This window comes from Eretmochelys imbricata, chromosome 23 (assembly GCF_965152235.1).
Source record: "Eretmochelys imbricata isolate rEreImb1 chromosome 23, rEreImb1.hap1, whole genome shotgun sequence".
Taxonomy (NCBI): domain Eukaryota; kingdom Metazoa; phylum Chordata; order Testudines; family Cheloniidae; genus Eretmochelys; species Eretmochelys imbricata.
The window spans coordinates 11,539,029-11,551,305 of NC_135594.1; the positions used below are offsets into that span (position 1 = coordinate 11,539,029).

The following is a 12,277-nucleotide window of genomic DNA, read 5'->3' on the forward strand; positions in this document are numbered from 1 at the left end:
CAGAGGAGTGAAGGTCTGAAATAGCCTCCCAAGGGGAGCAGTGAGGGCCAAAAACATAACTGGTTTCAAGCTTGAGCTTGATAAGTTTTTGCAGGGGATGGTGTGATGAGATTGCCTATGACATCTGGCCCAAATGCAAGTGCTAGTAGCAAATATCTCCAACAACCAGACAGGACACTAGGTGGGTCGGGCTCTGACTTACTACAGAGAATTCTTTCCCAGGTGTCTGGCTGGTGGGTCTTGCCCACATGCTCAGGGTCCAACTGATCAGGGAATTTGGAGTTGGGAAGGAATTTTCTCCCAGGTCAGATTGGCAGAGACCCGGGGGGGAGGGCGGGGAGTTTGCCTTCCTCTGCAGCATGGGGCACGGGTCACTTGCTGGTTTGAACTAGTGTAAATGGTGGATTCTCTGTAACTTGAAGTCTTTAAATCATGATTTGGGGACTTCGGTAACTCAGCCAGAGGTTAGGGGTCCGTTACAGGAGTGCGTGGGTGAAGTTCTGTGACTAGATGATCACAATGGACCCTTCTGGCCTTAAAGTCTATGACTTGCGACTGCCGAGCCCCGGCAACGTGAGCCCAGATCCTGCCATTCAATAATCCTGACTCTCTTCAGCCCCACAGCGCAGCCTGTGGCCTGTCCAGACCCGCTGCCGAGGAAGCGTGTGTATGAATTGGGAGAGGAGAGGATGGACATGAAGGAATCAGTCAGAACCTTGCAGGGTCATTCCCTGCTGCTGGGAAAGCCACCTGCAAGGGGCAGTGCCGCAGCTAATTGAATGCTCTGTATCTGCAGCCAACTCCAGGCTCATACTTTTAACTTCCTGAACCAACTGTGGTCCCAAGAAGTGGGACACTCACCCCCTCCCCCACATAGACAAACCCAGTAGACATGGGCTCCAATGAAGCTCGAGAACACCTTATCTCCAGATCCATGCTGAATGCTAAAATCTAGAGCCTGTTAACAGAAACACCTCCCCTGATTTCAAGTGGGGTACATGGGACACCGAGAGGGGCTGTCTTCACTACAGTTCACCCTCAGTCCTCAGCAAGTACGTTGATCAACTGGAGAGGGGTCAGAGAAGAGCCACATGCTTGATTAAAGGATTAGAAAACACGCCCTACAGTGATAGACTCAAAGAGCTCAAGCTATTTAGCTTTACAAAGAGAAGGTTCAGAGGTGCCTTTATCCCATCTATAAGAACATACATGGGGAACAAATATTTAATAACGGGCTCTTCAATCCAGCAGAGAAAGGTCTAACATGCACCAATGGCTAGAAGTTGAAACTAGACAAATTCAGACTCGAAATACATTTTTGACAGTGATGCTAATTGAACATTAGAACAATTTCCCAAGGATGGTGATGGATTCTCCATCACTTGAGCACTGATATCCTCCAACACCTTTCCCTGAAGGACAGATGAGTTCTTCCACAACTGATGGGGAAAGAATCCTAGAGTGTGCATGAAGAAACAGTAACATGGGCACAGGGCTTTGCTGTGAGGATGCTCACTCCTGGGCTAGCTTAACCTGGGTGCTAATCACCGGGGTTAACGGTGTAGCAAAGACATACCCAAAGTCATGGAAAAAGCTCGGCTTTACAACCTCAATATGCCACACGGCCAGAGACAGCAGTGAGCTCAAGAAGCCCAGATCATGTCCCACACCAAATAAGGGTGGGATCCATTCCTTCTCCTTGGCTTACTCCAATCTCCTGCCCCTGAACTGGTGGGGCTTCTTCAGTATCCCCGGCTGGGCAGGTCCTCTTTTCCCCAGAATTTGCTGCCAGTTAGGCCCACCCCACACATGGGTTCAGAAAGTGACTCTCTTGCTCTCGGGTATACTGAGCAGGGCTCTGGATGGCGGTTGTGGACGGTGCTATGCGTAGGCTTGGAAGGATTCGATTTTTATCAGTAAACATTGATGAACATCTATTTCACCAGACAACCACAAACTGAAGATAAAATATTTCCATGGATGACAACTGAAATTCACAGCTAGGCAAAGTAAGAAAAATGCTCCTTGAGAACTTCCTAGAGTCTGATTTAAGGCTATTTCGTTTGTTCATTTGACATAGGATGTTGCAATTTGCGTTTTCACGGTTAAAAAGTTTTAACTTTTTAATCTCAACATCTATGGTAGATAAAAATTGAAAAACAAAATGCTTAAAATAAACATTGATATTATCCATCGAAATTATAACAAAATAAAAATCGAATTCTGCCAAGCATAGCTATAGAGAAGTTTAGACAGATGATCTAATGGTCCCTTCTGGCCTTGACCTCTGTGATGCTAAGGGGGTTCCCCCAGTGTTTCCATGGTAGAGGGGACTCTTTCCCAGACCCCAATCAGCAGCAGCCTAAACTGTTGTGTCCTGGTCAATGCCCTCTTGTTGTCACTGAGGCAGAATATACGTGTGTGAGATCTTTGCCCAAGGAGCTGGGAAAGTTTCAGGTTCAGCCAAGGTCTCTCTGCCTGGAGCAGTGCATGAACGAGGCATTCATGGCAACACAACAGGAACTGAATCAGACCAGCCACAGCACTGTTGATTACTGCAGAGGGGATGCTGGGTACTGAAGGCATATAGTAGTTTTATCACATTATGAACGAGGATGTCAAGTGTTGGGCCCAACTGGCCTCCAATGTCTTCCCAAGTGACTCAGGTGGCTTGGCCATCTGCTCAGTACATCGGAGTCCATACTAGCCCACCAGCTTTATGCATGATCCAACAAAAGCTGGATGGAGAAGACCTCATGGACAGCCTCTCACGTGCTGGAGGAAGGTCGTGGCTTCCAACCTTAATATAGAGCAGGCCACAGAATTGGCAGGAAGCTGGGCTCTTTGGAAAGGGGCGATCCAAAGTGTTCACTCTATGCGCCACCAAGAGGAGAATGAATGAATGGACACTGGGAAAACAGGAGAAAGTGACTCTCCAATCTTGTGGGACTAAGAATAGGTCATTTTGGTTCCTTGGAGATTTTAAAAATCGGGAAAAAAAATCATTTTGGGTTGGACTGAAAAGGAAAATTTTCAGCAAATCAAAATTAAAAAAATTCATTTTGGGTTGCAACATTTAGATTTTGAGTATTTTAAAACTTTATTTTGTAAAAAGTAAAATTAAAGGACGTTTCTAAACACACAGTCATTTTGAAACAAAATATCTAAATATTTTGGCTTGATTTTGAGCATTTTTAAATGTGTGACTTTTTTTTTTCAAATAAAAGGAAATTTTGAAACAAGTCATTTTGATCCACAAAAAAGGGATATGTTTTGTTTTGAGCATTTTTCTGTTTAAAAAATAAAATTCAAGGAGATTTAAAATTGAAGAACCAAAAGGATTTCCCCCCCAGAAAAGTCCGAATTAAACATTTTGATTTTTTCAGAATGTTATTTTTAATTTTTTTCCCCTCAAAACCATTTGGCGAAACCGACACGAATTTGTGAAATTTTGTGGCATGGCCAAATCTGCATTTTACATTGAAAAAAGGTTCAGTTAAAATTTTGTCACCCACTTCTGCTCTTTAATCTCCTTCCAGTGCTCTCAGGCGTGACTTATGGGTGCAGTATTTTTAGACAGAAGGAGGGATTCACCAGCTGCCGGCAACCCCTTCATCAGGGCCATCAGTGCCTCGTCAGCGTGTTATTTATTTTATATTGAACTCTAGTTACTCTGGCCTTACGTTTTCTGTGCACCACTGCTCTTCAAACCCTGTCTTATACACGTTCCCAGGGGACAATGGGGGTGTGAGCGGGGAGATTTAAGAACTGGGGAGTTGTTTGGCATTGTGGGACAAGTACGTTAGCTGGATGTTGCTGCTAAAGCTACTGGGAGAGCAGCAGTTAGTGATGCTGACATTGAAACAGTCATTGTTAAGTTTCAGGTAGGGGTAGTTTGAGCCTCTCCCAGGGCCTGTTTCAGGCTGTCCGCAGACTCAGGAAGATGTTGGGAAGTTCCTTTTTGCAATGACGAGGGCTGTTGGAATAAGCTGATGGCAAGTGAGGGATTCTGTAGCCAGGGAGTAGCTAGAACTCTGATCCACCGCTGAACTCCTGAAGATGGAGAAATAACTGCTCACAAAGGAAGGTTTAGGGGCTCCACAGCTGTGTAGTTCCTTTCTGTCCCTTCCCCAGGGAGCCGGAAAGACTCTTTGGTCACTGCTAGGGTTTCCGTTGGTTTCTACTCATGATGTCACATGGCTCAGAGATGGTCTGCTGGAGGTGACGGAACTGCTCCCAACCAGTGTGAGTGGGAGGACGGAGTGCCCACAAGGCATGGCCCACTGCGAGGCTCGGAAGGGAACTGAACCCAGAGAGAGAATTCAACTTGGAGATCAAAACAGGACTTGCCCAAGCCAGTCGGTCCTGAGTGCACGTCGTACCGGCTGGGGTGAGGAGCATCAGGAAAGTAACTGGTACCCCAGATGCCTCTCTGAGCCAAGTTGGTTACTCTACGCCTTCTCTTTTCAGGGCACATGGGTTGTGCTCGGCCTGGGCCCCTTTCCAGGCTGGCTGGGCTGAGATGGGCCCACTTTGGTCCCCCCTTCACCTGTGCCCACTCCAGCCAGGCCACTCTCTTAGGCCGTGTGGGCTGGCATGGTGCCCTCTCCAGCAGGGTCCCCTTTCCACGTGGGCTGGGTGGGGAGAGCCCCCTCCGCAACAGAGTCCCCCTTCCAGGCCGCGACGGTGCCTTCCCCGCCCGGGTCCCCTTTCCACGCCACCATGGCGCCTTCCCCGCCCGGGTCCCCTTTCCACGCCACCATGGTGCCCTCGGTGGCTGGGTCCCCTTTCCAGGCGGCAACGCTGGCACCCTCTCCTGGGTCGGGCTTCTCCTTCCAGGCGCCCCCGGCCACGTCGGGCTCGCCAGCTTTCCAAGCGGTGTGGGTGGCCACGTGGCGCTCAAGCAGGGTGCGGTGGGAGAAGTACTTGTTGCAGATACAGCACTGGAAGCGCTCGGGGCGGTGCGTCCGCATGTGGACATTGAGGGAGCTCTTCTGGGTAAAGCGCTTGCAGCAGATGGAGCACTGGAAGGCCCGCACGCCCGTGTGCGTCACCATGTGCTTCAGCAGGTAGTCCCGCAGCGAGAAGGAGCGCCAGCAGATGCTGCACTGGTGGGGCTTCTCGCCTGCAAGACAGCCGCACAGGAGGATGTAGGAGTGGAAGGGAGCTCTGGGGTCAGTGAGTCCAGACCTCGTCATCTGCAGTGGATCAGCTTCCCAGATACCCCTGGGTCAGCCCCAGCCCTGACCCCCCTCGTTCCGGCTTTCTAGGGCGCAGCACCAGACCTGACACTGCTTGGTCCCAGCTTTCAAGGGCAGAGCCCCAGCCCTGATCCACCCGCACGTCCCACCCCAGCCTTGACCCCTGACCCCCATCCTGGCTCCCTAGGCTCAGCCCCAGTCCCGACACACTGCCCCCCACCACTCAAATCCCAGCTTCCTGGCTGACAGCTCCTGGGGAAGAAACGGACCATCCATTGGAAACTGGCCTCTGTATATAGGTGCATTTTCTCCCTGGGAGCAGAGGGGTCCCTCTTCTACAGTTCTGGGGAGACCCTTCACTCATGCTGAGCACCCCAATCCCAGAGGCCTGCTGTCCCGGGGAGGGGAGGAGAGAGCCCCTTTCTACACAGCTCTGTGTAACCCCAGCTGGGGTGAACAAGAGGTGGCCAGCATGCTCTGGCCAAGGGCATACCGGCTCTCAGCCATAGGGGATGGAGGTGGGAATCATCTCACTGCCAGGGAAGACTCTCTAGGAGGGGACAGCGCAGAGCCCTGGCCAGAGGGGCAGAGACCCTCAGCCAAGTGGGATGGAGGGGTGGAGAGTCACCAGGGGCGATCCAGATCAGGGAGCAAAATCCCTCTGCTTCTTCCCCACACATAGTGATTGAATGCCCTCCTACACTGCACCACGTGACCCCAACTCCCTGCTGGACATGGGGCCCCACCACCACCCCAGTGTCATCCCACGCTTCTGTGGCTGTGTCCATCTCGGGGTCTTGCAGCACATCTCAGGGCAGCTGGCCCTGGTGGGTGGTCAGGCTCCACTAGAGAGTGAGTCGGGCCAGATCCATCCGGGGAGAATGGCTTCCTAAGTAGCTGGGCCATGGTTAATTAGTTACGGAACACCTGGGCCTTTTTCAGGGTTATGAAGGCTCAGACAGGAAAGTAAACAGATACGAGAAGCGCTTGGGGAAAGAACTCCTCAGGGGACCTGGCTAGGAAGCTACCACCAGTGTTCTCCCTAGAGAACAGTCCTCAGAACGCAGAGAGAGACACCTCCTAAGGGGAGAGCATCTCAGGGGCAGCTGGCTGGGGATCTCCCCAGGAAAGGAAACTGAGGAAGTGTACTCCTTGACCGGGGAGGCAGAGTGAAGGATGCCGAGCCTCAGAGGAACCTGCACACCAGGAAACAAGAGAAGCACCCAAGGAAAGGAATTCTGTCCTGGTCCGAGGAAGGGTCGCCACGGTTCGACCTCTGTGGGGACCTTGACCCAAGAGGAGAGACCTTTCCCCAGCTGCTGACAAGAGGCCCTGATTCCGGAAGAGGACTCCGGATCAAGAGGGCTCACTGGTAAGGGACCTGCGGGGGCTGGACTAAAGTTAGCTCAGCCCCTTCCCCCTCCAGCGAGAGTGCTAGGGTGCAGACCAATCTGTGTAATGTTCTGTAATGCCCAGTAGGGGAAACTGAGGCAGAGACATAATGGCGGCGCTGCACCAGACCGCCAGAGGGTGCACCAGGGGCAAGGGCTCCCGCTACACAGCACTTCCCTCACCTGAGGCTGCTGGCCCTGCTTTACCGACTGGAGACACGACTCTGGGAGGAGACACCACTCATCCCAGGGACCCTGGACCCCAGTCCCACCAGTGATGGTCCCTGGAACAGCCCTCCTGCCCATATAACCCACTGGTGTGTGTGTGTCCTGGGTCCCCGTCCCTGCCGACCCCCCCCAGCTGCTACAGCCCCCAGCTCCTCAGCCCTGGCCTTTTAGCTTAGGAGGCCCCTGGTTCGACCCTGGGGATGTCAGGTGCAAGGGCAGTTGTCACACTTGCTCTCCATAAGCGCCCCGGCACCACCCAGAGCAGGAGAATAGGAGGCTGTTCATTGGCTCAGCCTCCAGTGCCGCCCCTGCTGAGGCTCTTTCAGCCAATCACAGTGAGAGAATTCACCCTGCGGCTTACACCAGCCGCGGAGGGAGCAAAGGGCATCTGCCCCCAGCGCCCCACACCCCCTCACCTGAGTGGATGAACATGTGCTTGGTGTAGTTCTTGCGGGAGCTGAAGGTCTTCTGGCAGTGGCTGCACTGGTAGGATGGCTCGGAGCAGCGGGAAGGCCCCGGGCGCTGGACCTGCTCGCCGTGCAGGGAGCCCGTCACCATGGCGCCGGGGCTGAGCTGTACCATGTTGGCGGCTCCGGCCTCCTGCTGGACGCTGTAGAAGCTCTGGGCCACGCCAGGCTGCGGCAGGTGGAACTGGAAGATGCTGGTGGTGGTGGTGGTGCCGGGTCCGGCGGTGCTCACCTCTGCTTTCAGCTCCCGCTGGATGCCCAGGGAGGAGACGAACGCCAGGCCGCGGGGCTCGGGCGCCTGGGCTGGGAAGCTGGCCGGGGCTGGCTTGAAGTCTCCAGCCAGCGTCCTCATGTTGGAGGCCTCCAGGCTGCAATCGGCGCGGAACTTCTCGCCCTCCCGGGCTGCCCCGTGGCCGCTCTCCTCGCTCTGCCAGGCCGGGATGAAGGACTCGGAGAAGACATCCTGCCCGCTGAAGAAATCTTGCCCCTCCACGGCGGGATAGTCTAGCTGGACGCCATCCTTCCTGCCCGCCCCGCCTGCGCCACTCCCGCCCCCAGTGTCTTTGGCCTTACTGCAGCTGGGGAAGGCTCCCCCACCACATTCCCCGAAGCAGCTCAGCTTTCCGCCGCCCTCCTCCTCTTCCTCGTCTTCCTCCTCCTCCTCCTCGTCCTTGATGATGACAGGCAAGGCGTCAGAAAGCTGGAGCCGCACCGGCTGGCGCTGCTTGCGGCTGTGGCAGCTGGGCTGAGCCTCGGCCGGGTGCAGCCCGCCATAGGGCCCCTCACCGTCGCTGCCAGCGGTTGCCAGTTCCCCCTCAGATGCTGTCCTCTCCCTGGCCTCCCCCAGCTGCCTCTGCTGGGAGGAGAGCAGGTCGCGGAGCTTGTAGCGCACCTCCGAGGCACACAGCAGCTTGGGCGCCTCCAGCTGGGCAGTGCCAGGGGGCTCCATCTCACTGGGCCGGGAGGCCGGGAGACCGACAGCACCTGGGCTCTCCTTGGTTTGCTCCTGGGGCTTGACAGTCAGCGGCCTGGGGACGGCGAGGGGCATGGAGGAGGCAGCGGCGGACGGCTTGGGGCTGCGGCTCTGGGAGATGATCTGGGTGCACTCATCGATGACTGTCTTGATCTGGAGGATGGAGGCGGCCGTCAGGATCTGCAAGGCCTCGGACTGGGCCACCACCAGAGAGCCGCTGTACATGAACTCCACCAGCTGCTGCACCACCTGGCTGGGCACCACGGCGGGCACCTCGATCTCCGAGTAGCCCAGCAGCAGCTTGTCGTGGAAGAAGGGGCTGCCGGCGGCCAGCACGCACCGGTGGGCCCGCAGGGTGGCCTCATGGATGTGCACGGTCACATCGCAGAAGTGCCCGCCCAGGCGCTGCCCGTTCAGCGTCTCCAGCAGGGACTTGCTGAAGTTCTGCAGGTGGATGTAATGGACAGCCTCAGCCATGGCTGCTTCGTTCCGGACCGAGTGGGCAAGTGGGGGGACGTATCTCCGTGCCAAAGGCGGGGGGAGTGCTCAGGGCTCACAGGAGGGGTGGGTACGCATCAGTGCAATGTGGAGGAGCTTGGGGGTTGGAAACATCACAAGATGCTGCTCTGAGCAGGGCTGCAGGGACGTGCTTCGTGCAAAACCTGAAACAGAGAGAGACAAGAAACAGCAGCTGCTGGGTGGGTGCTGGTGGCTTGTGTTATGAGACTAGATGATCTGGGGTCACTTCTGGCCTTAACCTCCATGAATCTAAATAGCACAGCTGCTTCTAGCCCAAGTAGTCCCTTCTCTGCCTACCACCCTGAGCGCCTCTCCTCCTTACGGGGCCCTCCCTGCCCTCAGCTGACATGGAGCATGGACAGGAGCGTTGGAAGAGCAAGGATGTTTGTGGGAAGGGGTAAGCAAGGTGTAGAAAGGGGAGGGATATGAAAGAGCGGCGCCCGGAGTGTGTGCTGGGTAGGGGGTGGCTAGTATCTATACCAACCCTTAGCTTAGTTACACTGCTATGGGCTCAGGTGGAAGTTTAAAGTGCTAGAATTTTACTGGTCTGACTCTCTGGGTGGACGCTCTTCTGATATAGGCCAGCACAGTTTGGCTGGTATAAGCTGCATCCATGCTAGGCGCACTTTGCTGGTACAGAAGGCTGTGGGGCCTAGCCGAGAGACACTGGGACTCAGGACACCTGGGTTCTATTCCCAGCTCTGCCCTGCTGGGTGACCTTAGGCAAGACAATTCCCCTCTACAGCCGGCCCCTGTGCCACAGATGGGGGATAATGATACTACCTTCCTTTGTAAAGCGCTTTGAGACCGGGTTAAAAGCACTAGATAAGAGGGAGCTATTAGTATTATGCTAGCAAAGTGCTCCAAGTGTCGACGTGACAGTGCCTTGTTTGGGTTAGTTTATGTTGCTTTGGGGTTTAAGTTAACCAAAAGGAGGCACTCCTATACCAGAATCGTATTAACCCCCCCCCCCCCGGGGGAAAACCCTATGATGCCTAAACTCACTCAGCAGCTAGGTGCCTATTGTTTCTGCCTCTGGGGATGCACATAGCAGCCCTGCGCCAGGTGTCCAGATGCCTCTCTCCTGCTTAGAGCTCAGAGTGATTCACAGATGCAGGGAAGATAGCGGTTTGCCTGCCTTAATCACGTGTGGGGCCTGATCTGGTAAGCAGGTTCAGGAGGGCCTCTCAGGTGAGTTCAAACAAAGCAACCATGAGGGAGGGAGGGAATTATAATTACATAATAATTAAAGAGTCATTGGAGCAGGAGAATTGAATCTTGGGTCTTCCACCCCCTGGGCGAGTGCTCTAACCACTATACTATGCAGTCACGCTCATGTGCGCTCTCTCGCACGCCCTTTCTCTCTGTCTAAAGAGTCATTGGGGTCAGAAAGGTAGTGAGAATGACTCTGCGACCTGGGGGTTAGGGCAGAAGGGGAACAGAACATGAGTCTCTCACATGCCGGGTGAGTATCCTAACCACTGGGTTAAAATTTTCTCCCTTCCCTTGGTGTCTTGCTAAAATGGCATAAGGCATCTCATGCCTTCCCAGCTGCAGATCGCTGGCAGAAATCGACACTTCCCTGCCGCCTGGACGTAGGCATCTATCTGTGAGAGAGAGGTGGTGGGTGGGGGCTTAGCACATCCCCTCCTGTTGGCATTTACATAGCTTACGTGGCTCCCTGACTAGTGTGCTGGTTTTCGTGCATCGCAGTCTAAGGCACTGATCTCTGCCCATTCATTGTTTAGACAGCTTAGGCACCCAGGCTTTGTGAATTACAGTGATTCTTCCAGATACCAGGACAACTAAATCCTTTTGTGCATTGAGGCCTAAGTGACTTGCCCAGGGTCGCACAGGCGAGTGGCAGAGCCAGGAACGGAAGCCGGGTCTGATGAATCAAGGCTCCACCCACTAGGCAACGCTGCCGCCCCACGCAAAGCGCTGTACACGGTGGGGTTTGCCAGCTCTTCTGGGTTTTGCAGTAGCTGCAGGGTGTTTCTTCCAGCCCCAGCTCCTGGAGTGAGAATCTCGGCTTCCCCTTATAAAACACAAAGGGGAGGGTCGACCCCCAATGGCTGCCATACAAAGCTGGGGAGCGAACACGTCCCAAAAGCACCATGGCAAAGAAACGAGCCCAACACCTATTGCGAGGATCATTAAATCTCGTGGGTTTTAAGCCAAACGCAGGCTGTGGAGGGCGGGACAGGTGGGGTCCTAGGGCTGGGGGCTGCAGCAGGTACTCACCTTCCTCCTGGCAGAGGGGGAAACGGACACGTGGGTGGGGTTTGCTCCAGGTCACTCAGGGTGTCAAGAGCAGAGCCGGGGAGAGAACCCAGGAGTCCGGGCTCCCAGCTCTAACCACTGGCCCCCACTCCTCTCCCAGAGCCAAAGAGAGAACCCAGGAGTCCGGGCTCCCATCACCGGCCCCCACTCCCCTCCCAGAACCGGGAGAGAACCCAGGAGTCCGGGCTCCCGCCCCCAAGCAGACAAGGGAGCGACTCAGGTGAGGGGCGGGGCTCAGAACCAGCCGAGGGGCGGGGATTAGCGGCCCTGTGGGCGGGGCCCCAGAGGACAGAAGGCCCTTGGCTGAGGGCGGGGCCTCACTCACCTCCTCGGGACCCCTCCATGACCCGCCGGGCCGTTTCCCTCCATGACCCGGAACCGCATCGCCACCCCGTTTCCGACTGTAGATTCACTTCCGGGTCCTGGCGGGCATCAACCATAGAGTGAGCGGTGGAGAGGCGGCATGGCGGGCCGCTATCAGACCGGAAGTGGTTGGGGAAACCATAGAGACCGGAAGTGCAATGGTAGCCGGCCGACCATAGAGAGGCAGAGAGTGGCCACAAGAGGTGTGACCTCCACAGCGTGCCCCAGCTCCAGAGGCGCGGCTCAGCCTGCAAGGGGGGGCGGGGCTGGATTTCCCAGCTCCCCTCTGCTCCCCCGCAGCTGAGCCGCCTCCAGTGGAGGGAGGGAGCTGGGGTGCGTGTGCGGGGGTGTTAATATACATGTAATTGTCGGCGACTGAAAGGAAAGGACTTGAAGAACATTTATTTATTTCATTTTTTGCAAAAAATAAATATAGATTTTTAAAAATAATCCGCAACTTAGTTTAAAATTAAAGATACTTTTTGCATATTTTTAGCAATTACTAGACTAATTAACACACTTGTTTTAATTACAGGAATTTATATTTTTTGGTGGGCAGCAGTTTTGAGAAAATCTGAAAATATTTTTAAAGAATTTCTCTGCATTTCCATATACATTTACAGAACTCGTTTTTGGTTTTTATGGGTTTAGTTTTGCAGAAATATTTTAAACTTTTAAAAAATATTACAGGCATTTATTCTGTTTTTGGCAGTAATTTTGAGAAAATCTAATATTTTTTGAAAAAAGAAAAGGAGTCACCTACACCTACACCTACACCTACACCTCTTGTCAGACAGAGACAAACACCTACAAGATCTCTGTCAAGCTTTCTTACAACTACAGTACCCACCT

At 54.2% G+C, this 12,277-nt stretch overlaps 1 protein-coding gene across 2 annotated transcripts; it reads right to left on the minus strand.

Annotated features, from left to right (window-relative positions):
- Window positions 1–1,238: 1,238 nt before the first annotated feature.
- ZBTB45 (zinc finger and BTB domain containing 45) lies at window positions 1,239–11,476 on the minus strand. Of its 2 annotated transcripts, none has more exons than XM_077840426.1 (3): window positions 11,388–11,476; window positions 7,237–8,922; window positions 1,239–5,125 (listed from the first exon to the last, which is right to left on the minus strand). In XM_077840426.1, exons 2-3 carry the CDS (start codon window positions 8,735–8,737, stop codon window positions 4,578–4,580), a joined length of 2,049 nt encoding a protein of 682 aa, XP_077696552.1. In that variant the 5' UTR covers window positions 8,738–8,922; window positions 11,388–11,476; the 3' UTR covers window positions 1,239–4,577. The 2 variants fall into 2 exon arrangements, with proteins under 2 accessions (XP_077696552.1, XP_077696553.1); XM_077840427.1 differs by lacking the exon at window positions 11,388–11,476 and adding an exon at window positions 11,024–11,301.
- Between the last annotated feature and the right edge of the window lie 801 nt (window positions 11,477–12,277).

Excerpts from the sequence above, each read along its gene's own strand:
- ZBTB45 (XM_077840426.1), bottom strand. The coding sequence starts at position 8,737 with ATGGCTGAGGCTGTCCATTACATCCACCTGCAGAACTTCAGCAAGTCC. Across the intron at positions 5,126-7,236 it reads GCACATGTTCATCCACTCAG|GCGAGAAGCCCCACCAGTGC; the intron begins GTGAGGGGGTGT and ends GCTGTCTTGCAG.